The sequence below is a fragment of the Ambystoma mexicanum genome, chromosome 4p (assembly GCF_040938575.1).
Source record: "Ambystoma mexicanum isolate Mex_15411 chromosome 4p, UKY_AmexF1_1, whole genome shotgun sequence".
NCBI classification, from domain to species: Eukaryota; Metazoa; Chordata; class Amphibia; order Caudata; family Ambystomatidae; genus Ambystoma; species Ambystoma mexicanum.
In genome coordinates this window covers 159,596,432-159,613,962 of record NC_090927.1, presented here as the reverse complement: position 1 = coordinate 159,613,962, position 17,531 = coordinate 159,596,432, and the positions used below count along the sequence as shown (strand labels likewise).

Sequence of the window (17,531 nt, the reverse complement as noted above, 5' to 3'; positions counted from 1 at the left end):
AAGTTCTGTTATGTTCTGCTGCTGAGTCTTAACACAGCGCAGCTTATGGGGGCCATCAACTAATGTGGTTTAGTGGAAGCAGAGGGCGTAGAGCAGCTGTTGCTAACATAATAGTTGTGCAAAGCGGGCAGTGTTTACTCATTCCCTGTGTGCCTGTATGTTGGTGTGCATGTGCTTTGTGCATGATACTTGTTTGTGTTTTGCTGGATGCTGTTGTTCAGTAAGCCAGAGCCCTTCGCCTGCGGGCAGCATAGTCTAGGGTATGGTGAGGTGAAGACGGTGGGTGATACCATTGGCGTGATCTGTGTGATGCTTGTTGTCTGGAGAAACAGAAGCAGGTGAAGGGTTCTACGATAGCGTTTGGTGAGTGTTTCATGTTAACTGCGGCAGGCAAGTCCCTCGCCAGCTGGAGGCACACTTGCTGTCCTGCCACTTCCCATTCATGGTAGTAGCCCCCATGGAAAGGGAGAAGGGACTACATGTAGTTCATTTCAACTTTCGTCTATGGCAGCCATTTCTGTAGTTTCTTTTAAGTTGAGAAACGGAAACTTCACCCGAAAAGCATGCCCGGGGGCTAATAGCAATATAGCCCTCTGTAGGTGGGCACTAAATGGTCTGGCAATGACCCGAGCCCTGTAACTTGGCCTGGGGACAGTACCTGACCCTGTATTACCCACCCATGCCTGGGTTTGTTGCTTAAATAATTGACAAGAACAGAAAATAACAAACACACATGTAAACTGAACAGCCGGGTTCCCTACAATGTATGTATGCATCCCAGCCCCTCCCCAGACCCCATCAATGAGCTTATCGGTATAGACAAAAAGCCCCAATTGTAATGGCGGCATATCTGCAGGGCTCACGTAATTCTGGTTCCCCACCTCAGGAGATACCTCTGTCGCTTCCTCTCTCATTTTACTTCAAACCGCAAAAACACAATGTTCCCTCCACCCCCATTTAAGATATCTGTGTTTTTTTCTCTGGTAGCGCTGCTGTGAGAAAAACCTCAAGTGGCCTTAACAAACATGCACCTGTCCAGCAGAGGCAATCCATGCATCGCGGCTCTGTGTGTTGTAGATTGTTCTGTGCATCAGCTCCCATCACTTCTTATCTCAAGCAATCTACTGTATTTGCTCTCAAGAATAACCCATCAATAATTGTTAACTATATTAGGAAATTAAGATATATTTCAATAGCTACAATGAGCACTTTTTTGGGGTGTCACTTTTCTAGAATGGGTAAAAAACAACGAAAGCATGTGAGCATCACAACATTGCACCGTACAAATTTGAGAAACAGTCCACACGGATTTGTTCAAAACTAACCTAAGATCCTATCTACTCGGCTATGTGTTACCCTCTTAACCTACCTCTCATCTGCCTGCTAGCTAACATTTTTCCCTTGCCGCTAACCTTCCTCTGTCCATCACTTTCTCTGCCTCCACTCTAGCACTTCACCCATCATGGTCACATCCCTAAAACAGCTGGCAGTACCGCCTCCCTGCACTTAACAATGTCTAATGTTGATTGTCCTTAATCTATGTATTTTCCCCGGTGACTGTTCCATTTACGCCCCTCTACAACCTGGTCAGAATGTCCCTCAAACTCTCCCCATTGTAAGCAGCTCACTGCTTCCTGTCAAACCTGATTTCCTGTTTATTGTATATTCTTTTGTGATCAAAAGCAAATTTCTCCTCCCTATATATGTATACAAATGCTGGTCAGATAGCACAGCAAGCTGAGCGATTGTTTTGGCCATCTGTGTGTAGTCTGCTGATGTAGGTTCGATTCCCAGGGCCCGATTCTCAAATGGGTGTTAATTACTGAAAAAGTCCTAAAAAGTGTTAATGACATTTTCAGTAATTAACACCTATTCTGAAGTCGAACTGAATGTGCCACTTTCGGAATATGGGTGCCGGTGCTAGGAAGGGCTGAAAACCGACCTAGCCATCGGCACTTTCGTTATCTCTCCTTTTGCATGGGTATTCTTGTGGCACTCCTCCAATTTCGGAATTGCCTGAAATTGGCGCCGAAGTATGGTGCCAAATTGATGTCTTAGAGGAGGAGTGCCACAAGAAGCACATGCACAGGAGTAGTGCCACAAGAAGCACACGGCTGTTTGGGTGTGCAGATGGTGACAGGTGGGTCCTGCACTGCATCTTTGTTTGCAGAAGAGTACATACTGCCATCCATGGTTCTACTATGGATGGCAGTATGCACTCTTCTGCAAACAAAGATAAACAAATGCAGTGCAGGACCCACCTATCACGATCTGCATACTCAAACAGCACGTGCTTTTTGTTTTCATCTCGGCAGCATGTTCGTTAAATAACGATTCCCTCGTTATTTAACGAAAATGCTGCCGAGATTCTGCAATCCGCCTGTTTCCATTAGAAACAAGCGGATTGCAGGGAAAGCACTGTCGTGCTTTGCGAAGACGCTCAGGCCCACATGAGAATAGCAGTGGTGCCTTGGCGTCAAGAAATGGCGCAGTGAGTCCTGCTATTTAGCACGCTCACTGCGCCATGATGAGAATCGGGCCTCCAGTGAGGCTAACTCAGCCTTTGATCCTTCTGAGATTGATAAATTGAGTACCACGCGGTGGGTAATGATATGAGTTGTTATTACAGTCCTTTGATGCCCTTGGGTGAGCTAGGGCTAGATTATAACTGCCATTATTATTATTAAATACATACAAATAACAACAGAATATTAGTTACAAATGTGATCACGGATGAATGACTGGACAAAAGCTGCCAACAGGATATTTTCTCATGATCCTTCTCTTTTAGGCCACGGATCTGCATCCTGCCGATATCAATGGCAAAGCCGACCCCTACGTTGTCATAAAGTTGGGAAAAACTGACATCCGAGACAAGGAGAGTTACATCTCCAAGCAACTGAACCCTGTCTTTGGAAAGTAAGTCTTAAAGTTCATGTTTGCTTAACGTTTACAGTTGTTTCTTGGCACAGCAGCTGGAGGTCACAAGAAGCCCAAGCCCAAAGTCATGAAATCATCCAAAGTAGTATTTTAAGTCTTCCCATCAGCCTCTCTGTTTAATATAGTTCTCCTTGACGGTGCCTGAGTTTCCTATGTACCCCATTCTAGTTTTCTTGATCTTTAGAAAATGATCCTTTAATTTACTCTTTCCAGGTCCTTTGACATTGAAGCCACGTTCCCCATGGAGTCAATGCTGACAGTGGCGGTATATGATTGGGACTTGGTGGGTACGGACGACCTGATTGGTGAAACGAAGATTGACCTTGAAAATCGGTACTACAGCAAGCACAGAGCCACCTGTGGCATCTCACAGACGTACTCAATGTAAGAAGATCTCCAACGCATTCACTGGCCTTTGGATTATTAGATCGCAACTTACACAGTTGATGTCTATTTGCAAATGAACCTTGTTGGCTAAGGACAAGAGTCTGCAATCTGTGGCTATCCAGACTGCGACATACTTGACCCCTCACCTTTGACTATGCCAGCTAAGGCTGATGGGATTTGTAGTGTAAAGCATCTGGGGAGCCAAAGGTTGCAGACCCCTGGCCTAGTATATGTTCTTTTCAGCAGTGGGCACATCAAATATACTTGGTTAGTCTGCAATCAGAGCTCCTACGCATCACATGTCCTGTTGCGTTTAGAATATGTGTTAAAGTATCTATTACTTTTATGGAAGATTTGCATTGTTTTAAATAATTATGCACACACTTTTTCTGAACATTTTAACAAATGTGCCAGCATATATCCATTTTCCTTTTTGATGACTCCATTTTATACATCCCCTTTTTCCGACGCTGCTGTTAAACGATCCATAGTTTAAAAACAAGTGTACAGTTTTTTCACCTCAAGAGCCTATTTTAATGTAATCCTTTAATGACAGCCCCCATGCATTTTTGGGCAACGGCCCCCTTCACTTTCTCCCACCTCGTATTCAGGGACATCAATTCACCAAAATGCCAGGGGTAACAGAAGTGACATGATGCTGATTTTAAGCAATAATGTTGTGAATCATTGTCTTTAAGTGATTTTAAGAGATATTGCTGTGAATAAGTGTTTTTTTTTTACCTTACCAGAAATGTATAGTTTGTGAATAAAGAAATGATTACTTAATCATTCATGCTGAGCCGTCAAAGGACAAGACTAAGACATTATAACGTATAAAAGCTAAAACGCTGCCTCTTTGTGGTTTTGTGACAAGTCTGTGCATCCGTCCGAATCAATTCCCTGCATCAGATAGCTGCACAACATATCAAGAAGGTAGAAAATAAATCTGTAAAACAAGCTAAAACACACAACTATCAATGGATACAAGTCAAAGACTGAAGAAAAGATCAAATAAACTTTCACCGCTAAAATACTACCGATGGCCTATAGCACAGGCCCATGGCCATGCTTCAAGGGAACCGCAAATTCTTCAGAAGGACTCTTCAGAAAAGAGGGAACGGTGTTCCAAAAATAAACTGAGCAGAAGAAAACATCCCAGGTCTGATTCTGGGCTTTGTTTCTGCAACTAGGCACTTCCAAAATTTACACCATGACTTCAGTACCCACAGTCAACCGCAGAGAGCCAAGCTTCTCAGTAAGTGAAGGCGGCGGGCCCTGATGCGTTGCCATGGAAGCCAGGCAGTGAGTTTATTGTGGTGCTCAAGAGGGAGTCAGTGGAATTGTTTTCTGGCAGCCTGGCAGGCACGTGTTACTCAGCCACCAGGGGAGCGAGCGTGTAGGCAGGCAAACATTACCTGAATCCACAGGGGCGATCACAAAAGCCTGAGATCTTTGACAGGAATGCATGGGTTAATGGCCTGAACTGTACACATGAGGAAAATTACAGCCCTCAACAACCTGCTGCACATGAGACCAAAGGAATAGGGGTGGGTGCAGCTTAAGACTATCAGCGAGGGGTATAAAAATGGTTCAAAACCAACCTCAGCCACTTCCTCCATCCACAATTGAACAGGCAATTTGCAAAAAGCACTGCAAATGAGCAGGCCCTCGGTGTAAAGTTTTAAAAGGTGCTCTGCCATCTACTGTATAATATCCCTCAGGCCGGTCTTGAACAGGCAAATATCGTGGACAGACAACGTCCCCACATGAAATTAAGTGCCCACGCAATGGTGTTGAGAGAAGCACTGTTCTAGTGGGAAGATCTGCCAACGGTTCACATATACATTAAATAACATGGGGGACTTTATTAATTCCATGGGGTAGACTGAGAACACGGAAGGGGTGCAGTCCTCATCTACCTGTCTCATCAGCTAGGAACAGAGAAAAAACAGTCCAAAGCCCGGCCAATGAAACCTATCTGTTGTATGTTGAAAACATGTCTCGATGGTTTGAAACTCTGTCCTTCGGCTTCTAGAACTACCCATAATAATTTGCTACTGTCACTTTTAGAGCTCTGCTTGTGATGTGTTAATACATAGCGGCCGAAGCTCAGGTTAATCTTTTATGAGTCTAATCATGACAACCCTGCTTCATGTCTTATGTCCTCTCCTGCAGTCATGGCTACAACATGTGGAGGGACCCCGTAAAACCCACCCAAATTCTCTCCAAGCTCTGCAAAGAAGGGAAGCTGGATGGGCCTCACTTCGGACCAGGAGGGAGAGTGAAAGTCACAAACCGAGTGTTCACCGGTCCGACGGAGATAGACGATGAAAATGGTAAGTCTGGGGTCACCATTGTAAGCGGGTGATCAGGCCGAAAAAAGTTGACCTACCTTAAAAGAAACATAACCTATTCAACTCAAGTGTGCCACATCCCAGGAATGATAAATTCTCCCATGGTGATGTGTTTGATTATGAGATTTAACATAACGGCCTTATATATTAAATAATGGGCCTTCTAGTGAAGGTTAGAGTCAATCAAAGCTGGGTGGTTGTAGAAAGAATTTGTAAGCATTTTATTGACTTGAGTAACTAATATTTTTTTAGCATGTCGGAGATTAATGGCCTCGTTATTGCACAGCTGACCGGGACATTTGTGCAGTAGAAGTTCATTTAACACATGGGGCTTCATTCCGAGTATCGCAACCACAAAAAACGGTGCCGGTTGCAACATACCGACACACTTCCCGAACTGCCATACTACGACGATGCCAGTCGGGGGAACGGATCCCCTGGCAGGCCTGACCTGCTGGGTTTTCAGGCCCCTACCAGCATGGTTGTCACAGAAGCACCGGCACCATTACAAATGGTGCCGGTGCTTCAATGTCCACCTTTCCATGGAGTCCTAATGGACTCAGTGGAAATGGGGAGTACCTGTTACTGCGGCCCTTTCGGAATATCAGGCAGCGGTACAGCTGTTACAGGGATGCAGAAAACCCACTGCCCACTGGCGGGTTTTCCAGCAACCCTGAGATCTTTTGGGTGGTCATTTACCTCAATTGGTAGGAGGTCAAAGGTGGTGCCTGTCGATGGGTGAAGCTTTCCAGATCAGCTACCTCTGATAAACAAGACTATATTTGAAGAAAATAAAAATTGGCAGAAGGCATTATGAGAGGCTGAACTCGGATGCACCAGGAGGCCTCAGTTACTATAATATGACATTCTCTCTGCACGGTAAGGACACTCGGGCTTCTGTTCAGTGGTCTGTACGCAGCATAACCTGAGAACAGGAGATTAAAATAGAGTAGGGCTCTGATGGTAGTCACCGCTCATGGTGTATTTAAAAGTTTGCAGGGATGGAACCACCAGGCTTTTGGTGGAGATTGACCCAGACAAGCCGGTCACTGGGCAGAACGCCCCACATACATCACTTGTGTTAGCTCTTCCAAATTAGTTATTTTTTTCATAACAGGTGTTGCTCATTGGTAGCATGGTTGTTGTAAACCTGTTACTGTCTTTGCTGTTCTGGCATATGTTTAATTCTCTCTGTCATCTAGAGGGGATGAGGCACCAAGGCTACAAGGTAAGGTTTCATGGCATTGCCAAGATAAATCAGCCCCACACCTCCAAGATGAGGTGGTAGCATGTAACATTGCTTATGATGACCCACTAGGGAGGCACATATTAATGATAGACATGATGGAGCGTGGGGCAAATCTACCAGATGTTTAATGGTTCCACAGGAAATTATATTATCCACATAAGCAGGACCCTTGTGAGCCACCATCCTCTGGTGCAAAGCAACCTCACCCACAGGTCTACGTAGTAAAATGCGCGTGGGCAGGTGCATACGTTGTTAGTATGTCGCTGTGATAGAGAGAGGTGACAAAAAGGTCAAGCAATGATTTATTAGGGCAAAAAGAATTAAAGTGATTGGGAGAAGCAGAAAGGTTATTTAGGAGAAGTTGGCTGTCTGAAAGGCTGTCTGGCAAAAAATACAAACACGCCACCCCGTATGTGTTACATGCGCATCGGTTCAATTGGAAGCAAGGGTATGCTTGATGATTATTTGTATCACATAAAAAGTCCTTCACCTGAAACAGTTGTTCAACCTCCATGGCAACAGGACACTAGGGAGCGATGTACCTGCACTTGAAGAAACAAAGCCACAAAGCCACCAGCCATTGCCCGCACTCCTCCATTTTCCACAGACACTGAAAACCCATTTGTTCTGTTCAAATCAAATAAGTGCCTACTGAGGGCCTGACTACTGCCGCTTCTGCAGTGCAGGCTCTTTCCAGCAGATTCTGATGAATCCCTGCATGACGCGCCATTGTCACAGGTTCCAGTGCATACCTAACAGTGTGTCATGCAGGTAATCCAATTCAATTCACTGCCATGCATGTACCACGTGGAGATCAGTGATAGCGGCTACAACGAAAACATGGCAGCGGTCATTACAGCGGATCTATATTGAATCTGACTGTTCTTAGCACATGATAAAAAGCCGCAGGGATCCATGACTCCCGGCCTGCATCAGAGTACTGATGCAATAGGATAGGCGTTTGGATTCCCTGAATTGAGTGGAGAACCAGAGCTCCCACTCCATGCAGTGAATCTGCACCAAAACAGGCATGGATGTGGCAAACCACACAGACATGTATTCCTTGGATTTTCATGCATCTGCACCATTTTGTCCCCGCAACGAAAGGAGTGTGTGTTTATGATTCATATGAAGCAATCAATATTTAAAAATGGCTTTAAAATAATTCTATTCTACTTTTTTTAAGTCCTCATGATAATATGAATGGCCCGACCCACAGCTAATCATGTCATCTTTGGAATGTGACACCCTCACCTGTGAGAAGGACAATGCTACAGAATCACTGACAGGAGAGAAGGGAATTTGCAGATTCAAGGCGTAAAATGAGTTCATATTCAGGGATCAAAAAAGAGGACCATCTGGGGACGAGACTAACAATCCACTGGCCTCCATGCTCAAGCATCAGCTGTGCGGCACAGAGGAGTGGCCATTCTATAACCTTTGGAATGGTAAAATGCTCAAGGAGTCTCTTCCAGGAGGGGAACCTAGGAATAAGGATGTACGCTGGATGGCATTTCAATCTTTCTTGGCTCTCCCTTTTGTCTTTTCATTAGAGAATCAAGCCATGTTCTAGTTCTTTAGCGAAAGTGGTCAACCAACATTTTTTTGGAGCCAGGGTTAGTAAAGCAGTAGCTCAGAGGAACAAACATTTGATCTAACTTCTGTTAGAGTTTGTGGCCGTGTAGTGAAGAAGCTTGGTTTAAAAAGGACCACAGAGGTCCACTCAATGGAGATGTGGGTCTTAATATGCACAATAGCGCCTCCGTGGGGCAATTTCAGGTTGCTTCACTGGGATAAGCAGCCAGGGACCTCCAGAGACCCTAGTGAAAGGAAGCAAGCATAGATCAGCCTGCGGCACTAAGGAGCCGCCGAACGGTTCTTGGAAAAGATAGCATTGGATTTTCCCATGGCTCTGTGTCAATTGTATAATTGCTTTAGAATCTCTGAGTTCTCTGAAGTCTTTACCAGGCACAGCACTTGACAACATTCTTAATTAATTCTAACTCACAGATGATAAAAATTGCTATCAACTATGTGGGGTGGGGGAAATAATGGCATCACTATTTGCCACTCTTAAAAACCAGCGAGCCCACAGCACGTTCTACTCTTGTGAAACACTATTGAGCAACTCCAACATTTAGTTGGGAGGGGGGCGCTTAGGATGCTGTCTCTCTATATACTTCTATTATTCTATATTTCTATATGGGCCCTTCCTAGTCTCCTAGGAAGCTTTGGAACAGCCTCCAGTTTTAAAAGGGGTGCCAGCCCTAGCTTGCAAAGTGAGCCCGGATTCAGAAATGTGTTCACTGTTGACTACATGAATGTGGTCATGCCTTGCCAAGGCCAGCAAGGTTTTGGTGTGTTATTTCTTAGCTTGTGACATGTAAATACAATTCATTGATCTGATCTATAGGAATGCGCATCTTTCATCTTTGAGGATGGATGTGACGTTCTTTCTATCTTATATGCAGATAATATACTTCTTAGAACCTAAAGAGAGCTCTCAGAGTGCATTATTCCAAAATCAATTACACATACAAGAAATAGAATGTAATTTATACAGATACATCTGTTGTTGTGTGCATCAACCAGGAAGGTTTAGTTTTGCAATCGATACTTACCAACAGCGGCCTAAAGCAGTGCGTTCTTTCTTCAAACATACACACTAATTGCTTGCAGGGTCTTATTGCAGAGCATTACAATCGAGCCACCTCTAATTCATACCTTCAAGACCTCCGGAAGACCACCATGACATTTTTGTATGAGATAAATTTAAATATTAATGATTTGATTGACTCCCCTGAAGCTATGAGTAAATTGAAAGCCCAAACTTGTGTTTGGATGCTAACTTGAATCTCAGTAGGCTACACAATAAAAAAAAGTCTCACTGAGTTCGCTGGCCAGGGTTTCTCCCCAAATGCTCCTCGCATTTATCTGGTTAAGCCCCTTTCAAATCAGATGAAGAGATTTATCGTCTACATGCGATTTAATATACCACCAACTAGAGAACCTTTGGGCTGATGGACAGGGATCCCATATGAGGAAAGACTTTGCCCACTATACGCTAAAGAGGTTGCGATTCCTCTTCATTTGCTTTCATGCGGCCCTATGTTGGCTGATCTGTGTGTAAAAGGGTATGCCACTTTGACTTCTAGTTTGGAATAAATAGAAACTGATCCATTTTGGAGTTGTATTTATTGCGCTGAATCAATCGTAGACACTGCTGCTGCCTTTTATGTGTGGAGGGAGACCCTACGTAACTAGCCCTAGTTTTAGTACTTTAAAGTGAACCCTTTTTATATTTGATTGTGAATGAATTGCTACACGGATATGAAATATTGTCTGAAATTTTAAAGTTGATTGTTGATTGTGGTCTGCATTAATCATGGGGATAGAATTTGATACTGTAAATTTAACTGTATATTGCTGTATCAATTCTGCTTTGCCTGTATTGTATGTGCTTAAGATTGTATTCTTCTAACCAAATGCACAATACAAAATACATTTAAAAAAGGATGGAATTTGAGCATAAATTTGGTGCTCTTATCCCTATGTATGCATTGCTTCTAGAGGGCGCAGTAGAAGCCATTTCGCACAGAAAGATGTATTTGTATAATGTTGTTATTACACTAGTGAGATGTGCTGTGAGTATGCTGCATTCCCACATTTTTGCTATTATGTGGAAGCACTAGGCACAAGCCTGCCTTAAATCCATTCAAATACAGAAATTCTGCAGTCATGCTTTAAACCCAAATATCCTGGCAAGCATTAAAGGGCAAAATGTTCAGCACTCCATTCACAATGCTGCTGAAGGCTATTTTATTACTTTCAGGAATACTCATTTAGGCAGCACTACTGGAGGCAGAGAGATTTCAGCTCAACAGTACCTATTGTACTGCCAACCCTTCCACCCAAATGAATGATAGTAATGTATTTTTGCACCACTGTCTATTCCTAGAGCAGTATTGTTCTGAGAAATGGCAAAGAGAAGTTGAATAGCATGACATGCATCCACAATTGTGTTGGTGGGCAAGACTGCATCCTTGTGGCCCTTGATACCATAAAGGTACATGGAAAAAGCCTACCGCAATAGACGGATGCAGTACGCAGTGACTGTGCATACGTTGTGCAATGATGACCTGTTCATCCAGTTCCCTTCTGCACCCACGGCTCCAAGAACCTAGAGAACGCCTGCATGCTGTGGATCATGGAGATCCAGGTCACCTGGGCCATGGCCAACACAAGTCCCCCCCCAATTTTTGGCACTCTTGTTTCTGACAGGTCTCCATAGCTTCAATCCTAGTCCAGAGTCAAGCCTTGAAATGAGCAAATGCTGACCTGGCTGTGAAAAGTGGAGTGAGGGAGATCTGCAGTGCCCTGGTCTTACCCCAATGTCTGCAGTATTTCGTGGGAAGGGAGAATTGGCCCCACTCCCATTGTGGCACTAACTTCCAGTAGTGGCATTACTTTGCCCTCATTAAGACCCCAGCCACAGCGCATTCCCCAACTTCAGCCTATGCAAGGTGGCTCTGAGAAGGGGAGTTGGACGGCTTCTAGAGGATGGAATATAGGGTGTAAAGGGACAAATCATCTGTCTTCTCTGCAGGTGGGCTAGGGCTATCTTGCCCTATCACTGCCCGGCTCAAGGTTTTGGGCACAGCCGCATCCTGCAATCTGTACAAGATGGAGCTGGGAGTCAGTGTCTATCTAAGCATGAGAAATGTTGGATGACATGCATGTGCTATGTATATGCACTTCGGGACTCACCTCCTGTCTCCATGCTTCCGCCTCCTTCAAAGGCCACCCACTGCCTACGATCCACGCGTTATAGCAGACCACATCCTGTGTCAGAGCCTGGATTTTCTGTAATGAGGGCCGTGAGCACCTGTCCCTCTTCCTTTACAATGCAGTCGATTAGGCTGACAACTTTCCATCCAAGAATCTGGTCTTGCAGGTTTTTACATCATGCTCCTGGTGGATCCTGAAGGGAATTCGGAGATGGGCGGTGGTAATAAGGTAGAAGAGGAATTCAGCCATGTGCAGCTGAGCCAGGCAACGGAAGCATGTCGGCAGCGGTCGACAGGAGTTCTGTCTGGAGTGGGCAGCACAGCATTGCAAGTCAGAGTTCCCAGTTGAAATGCAAGATGTAATCAGCTGCAGAACCACCACTGAAGGTGCAAGGAGAGAGGAAGGAGTGAGAAACACTAACAGTTGGAAACCTGTGGCCCACATGACAGCTCTTGGTCTTTGGCGCAGGTGTTGTGTGTGCGGGTCAGGAGAAAACTTGGAATTCCCATAGACATTTTTCAAAATATGCACTCGTGTATGTTTGCACGAGTGCCACATTCCTGCATGCACGCAGTCTTTTCCCCAAAATATGCTGTGCATGAGAAATGTTTAGGAAGTGCTTCACATTTGGGAACTGTGACACAGAATTTTGTTGTCTGACCCAATGAGGATTTTATATATTTATTTCATTTATGGGACATTTGTATGGCGCCTATACACATGTGTTTCCATGCACCATAAGACAAAAGTGTGGGGGGGGCATAATTGAAAAACAACAGTACAGACATACTAGATCTTGTGACATTCTTACCATGCAAATGTAGAGACAAAAAGTGCAGGGGTATAAGGAGGGTAAGAAGGAGTGGATTAAGAGGGGGAGGGGTGGGGGGCAGAGGGGAGGGCCTGAGCAAATGCTAAGGGGAGCCAATGAGGGCACGTGCCAGTGGTAGAAGTGCAGGATGCGGTCTGCAGGGGGGCTGAGCAAGTACTAAGGGGAGCCAATGAGCGCAAGTGCCAGGGGAAAGGGGGCGAGGGAACACAGGTGCGATGGACAGGGGGGGACCAGATGCAGACTAGTCAGGGAAAGGTGTCCAAGAGAAAGTGCTGAAGGGGGTTTCTGGGGGAGACTGGTCAAGGGGGGTGCTGGCCCCAGTAAGACCCAGAAGGGGCCAGCCACCAGATACAACACCTGAGGGGCATTAGCAAGGGAGGGGGAGAGGGGAGTAGGAGGAGAAGAGGAAAGTCTTGAGAAGTTTCCAGAATTTGAGAAGATCCGGATGAAGTCTGAGGGGGCAAGGATACCATTCCAGAGGGAGGCTCCTGCCGAGGAAAGAGATCTACCTCTCACTTTCTGCTTGGAGAAGCGTCTGACCTGCAGAGAGTTGGAGGTAGAGGACCGAAGCACTCTAGCAGGGAGGTTTTAGGGAGAGATAGCTGGATGTAGAGAGGAGCCAGTGGAGAGATTTAAGGGCTGGAGAGACGCAGCCCCTGGGCTTTAGGTCAAGGATAAGTCTTGCAGCCCTGTATTAGTTGAAGAGGGTGAAGGGAGGCAAGGGAGGCAAGAGGCAGATTGAGGAAGGGGTGGTTACAGAGACCAGAGCTCTGGAGACATTGGGCCTCATACACGGACGGCGGTAACCATGACGCTATTAGCGTCATGGTTGCCGCCGGTATTTTACCGAGTCTGCCTTGGTGAATGAGGAAATTACAGCCCCATTCCAAGGTTGGCGGGGCGGTAATTCCCCATTCACCAAGGCCCTTACCCATTCCCATTTCAGCCCCCATAGGGCTCAATGGGAATAGGGAAGGAGCAAATAACGGTACCGCTATTAGCGGTACCGTTATTTGCCCTGAAGTCCCTCAGCAGGTCCCTTTGTCATTGATATCCTTATTGATATCCTTAGAAATGCATATTCTAGACCCCCACCATAGCTGCATCACCAGGGGCAACCACCTTGTTTGTTATTAGAGGAAAGGGAGAATGCCTCTGAGGAGGTGGAGCTGAAAGTTGGATTTCTTGGCAAGGTCTGTTATGTGCTGAGAGAAGGAGACAGAGGAGTCAAAGTTGACCCCGATGTTTTTTGCCTCAGAAGAGGGAGATCTAAGGGGGCCCAATGAGGGAGGCCAGAGAGTGGGGGGGGATGCAGGGAGCAGGCATCCCAATGAGAAGGATCTCAGTCTTGCTGGCATTAAGGGATAGATCATTAGTAGAACACAATGTCTGGATGTCTTGCTGGCATTAAGGGTTAGATCATTAGTAGAACATAATGCCTGGATGGCAGTCAGGCAGTCAGGAATGAGAGAGGACGAAGAGGAGGTAGAGGAAGGAAGCTTATAGGAGAGCTGTGTGTCGTCAGCATAGCACTGAAAGTGAGGAGAGAAGGTGGAGATCAAGTGAGCCAGAGGGACAAGATAAACGTTGAAGAGCCATGGTGATATGATAGAGCCCTTGAGGGATGCCACAGATATAGTGTGAGGTGGAAGTGGAGTTCCAGCCATGCCAGTACCCGATCCGTGATGCCGAGGGTATCACAGAGACGACATATGAGGATGGCATGAGTGAAAGTGTCAAAGGCAGAAGAAAGATCAAGGAGAATCAGAACAGAGAGGGAGTTTGAGTCCAGGTTTGAGAGCAGGTCTTCACAGGTGTTCAGGAGAGCAGTTTCCATGCCTCTGGATGTTCTGTAGCCAGACTGGTGGTCGTGGAGACAGCCAGCCGATTCTGCGTGACCGGTCAGTTGGGAGATGACAAGCTTCTCCATGAGTTTGTCCAAGAAAGGGGTGATAGAGATAGAGCGATAGTTAGCCGGGCAAGAGGGGTCTACAGACAGCGTTTTTAGGAGAAGGTGCACAAGAGAATGCTTGAGTGGTTGAGGAAAAGAGCCAGTGGCAAAGTAATGATTATAGAGGTCAGCTAGGGAGGGGGCAAGAGAGATGTTGTCCTTGATAGTATTGGAAGTGCAGGGGGATACCTGTTTGGAGGAGACTTTCATACAGAGGACCACTCTAGAGACCTGATCGTTGCAACAGGAGAGAAGGAGGACAGTATGGGTGAAGGTGGGGGTAAAGGGAGGAAAGAGAGGAGGTGGGAAGGAAGTGGAGACAATGACAGTGCGGACAAGATGTCCTGGGTTTTGGTAGCGAACTGGGTGGCCAATGCAGTGCAGAGGGACTGGGAGGGAAGAGGAGTGGCAGAGACTGCAGTGGATTGGCAAGTTCTTTGCAGATATTGAACACTTCACCCATGTTGTTGGTGGCCCCTGTGATGCGGGCTTGAACATGAGCCCTCTTTCTGGAGCAGAGGTTGAGACAATATTGCCTTTGGAACAGGCGGCAGGCCAGTTTGTCAGAGTATGTACTTGAGGCCTGTTATATCCGCCCAGCAGCTATACACTTGCGTTTCAAAGTTGTCAAGTCTGAGTCATACCAAGAGTTGCATTTGGAGGCAGGCTTGATGTGGCTCCTCATGACAGGGGAAAGTATGTCCAGAGTGTTGGAGATGGAGAGATGGAGGTTAGCCAGTACAGAGTCAGACAGGGAGTCAGAGGTAGGGGACGGAAGAGGAATGAAGGTAGCGGCAAACACAGTGACTGACACTCACTTCATCAGTTGAATGACGGAGATGGAGACTGGCAGTGCGGGCAGAGGCATTGTCGGGGGCCATGAAGTCAAGGGAGGCAGCGAGGAGAGAGATTGGTCAGACAGGGAGAGAGGAGTAGTTAGAGGGTTGGAGAGAGGGATGTCTGTAAAGGCAGCACATACAAGGTGTGGCTGGCAGAATGGGTTGGGCCAGAGGAAAGAATTGTGAGGGAAAGAGAGTCACAGAGGTCATGAAAGAGTACAGCGGGCCAATCAGGGGAGTCAAGATGGATGTTGAAGTCCCCAAGGAAAAGAAGTTTGGAGGAGGAGGCCAGGAGAGAAGAGGAGAGGTCTGCCCATTCCGACAGGGAGGTCCGGGGGGCCTGTCGATAGTGGCGAGAGTGAGGGAGAGGGAAGGAGAGACAGACAGCCTACAGACTAGGCATTCAAAGGAGGAGTAGGATTGAGTGGGAATGATGGTGGCCGGAACCCACTCAGGGAAGAACAGGGCCAATCCACCCCCACCTGGGTGGCTCTGGGATTGGGCAGGATCTTATAGCCTTCAGGGAGAAGAGTGTCAAAAGCAGTGACAGAGCTGGCATTGACCCACATCTTAGTGAGAGCAAAAACGTCAAGGTCAAGGTCTTCGAGGAGGAGACAGATGCCAGAGGCGTGTTTGACGGCATAGCGAGAATTGAGGGTAGCTAAGTGAAGCTTGTTGCCCCTTTAAAGGTTTTCCAAGGGGTGGTACAGGGGTGGGGTACCCCCAAATGAGTGGGGGGGGGGTGATGGAAGACGGTAGGGGGGGAGGAGAGGGTGGGAAGTTGAAAAGAAACGGTAGACACCTATCAAGAAGGAGTAGGTTGATCTGAGAGCCCTTGTGCTATGATAGTGGCATTACAATAGACATTGATGATGCAACTAGATGATGAGAAGTGTGCCAAGATTCCCATCTGGTGCCACCATTAATGAGCGAGGAAGAGAAAGGAGAGAGGACGTAGACCAAATGGGGAAACATATGTCAGGAGAGAGAATGTCAGTGACTGTCTGGAGAAAGCATTGATGTAGATATCAGCAGTGGAAAGACCAGGGTTGGAGACCAAAGCAGTTAGATTAAACAGGAGAGATGGAGAGTGCCAGAGGGATGAGGTGGGCGGGGCGGCGGGGGGTTGATTCAGGGAGATACACAGTGCAAGCAAAAGTGTCGCAATCTTTTTTTTGTTTTTTTGTTGTTAATCTTTTATTAGTTTCATAGTAAAAAAAAATACATTGTTCATCAGACATAATAAAAAAACATTAACATAAATTATTGACTCCATCCTTTCCACATCCCTCTAAACCAACCTCTCCAAACATTTACAGTTAAAAATGTTTTTTAAAAATCACATGTTCTAGCTTTTTAACAGGACTACTAGCATTTTCATAACTGCAATTACCAAGCCTACATGGTCACCCATCAATATCCATTTCCATCTGTCCATTGGACTTAGGGTCACTCCCCGATTCTTGTATCCTTCAAGGAATGTCATTCGCTCTTGATTTAATGATTGACATGTCATTACCAGATGCCAGGGTGATTCCAATGAGTCCTTTGCTTTACAGAATCGACACTGCAGGCTCGCCACCCCCGGTGTTTTCCTTATCCATTGCACCTCTCGAGTATCCAAGGTGTTTAAACAGCACCTTAACAACATATCTCCGTATTTCGGTGAAGGAGATTTTTGCAGATAGCGGGGAAGCATATTGAGGCCCTTTCCCTCTTCAATCCCAATACTCCCCAGCATGTCCTTTCCACACCGCTCTATGGTATCCATCCAGTCCCACGAGTGCAACTTCTTTTTGACCCTCATTGGGTTCCCCATTAAGTCCTTGACCTCAATATCTCTTACCTTCAAAATCTTCTCCACTTTCAGTTTCCAGATATTTAAATGTTTGTCTTAAGTGTCCGTACCTATGGCCAAAATTTCGAAAGGCCTAATAAGAGCAGCTAGAACACATTTTCTGTACAGTGACATAGTTTTCCATATTACAATGGATACCAATGATTTCAGCTTAAGTTCTTGTCTGATCGCATTGGATAGGAAGTCCATTGGGAATGTTTAACACAGCCCTCCAAAAAAGCCCCTCTAACTGATTCCACGCCCGGCATGCTAGGTGGAGGGTGGCCTCAGAGCCATATGTAAGTATTTGAGCCACCTTTTGTTTGTAAAATGAGATTATTGGTATGAGCGCAA

At 46.0% G+C, this 17,531-nt stretch overlaps 1 protein-coding gene across 8 annotated transcripts in view; it reads left to right on the top strand.

Moving 5' to 3' along the window:
* The window catches only part of OTOF (otoferlin), a 1,702,209-nt gene that overhangs the window by 1,543,241 nt on the left and 141,437 nt on the right, over window positions 1-17,531 (top strand). For all 8 annotated transcript variants that reach the window (XM_069605607.1, XM_069605606.1, XM_069605604.1 and 5 more), the window contains 3 exons: window positions 2,792-2,919; window positions 3,154-3,324; window positions 5,503-5,663. In XM_069605607.1, coding sequence (XP_069461708.1) covers window positions 2,792-2,919; window positions 3,154-3,324; window positions 5,503-5,663 — 460 coding nt within the window. The remainder of the gene's footprint in view (window positions 1-2,791; window positions 2,920-3,153; window positions 3,325-5,502; window positions 5,664-17,531) is intronic.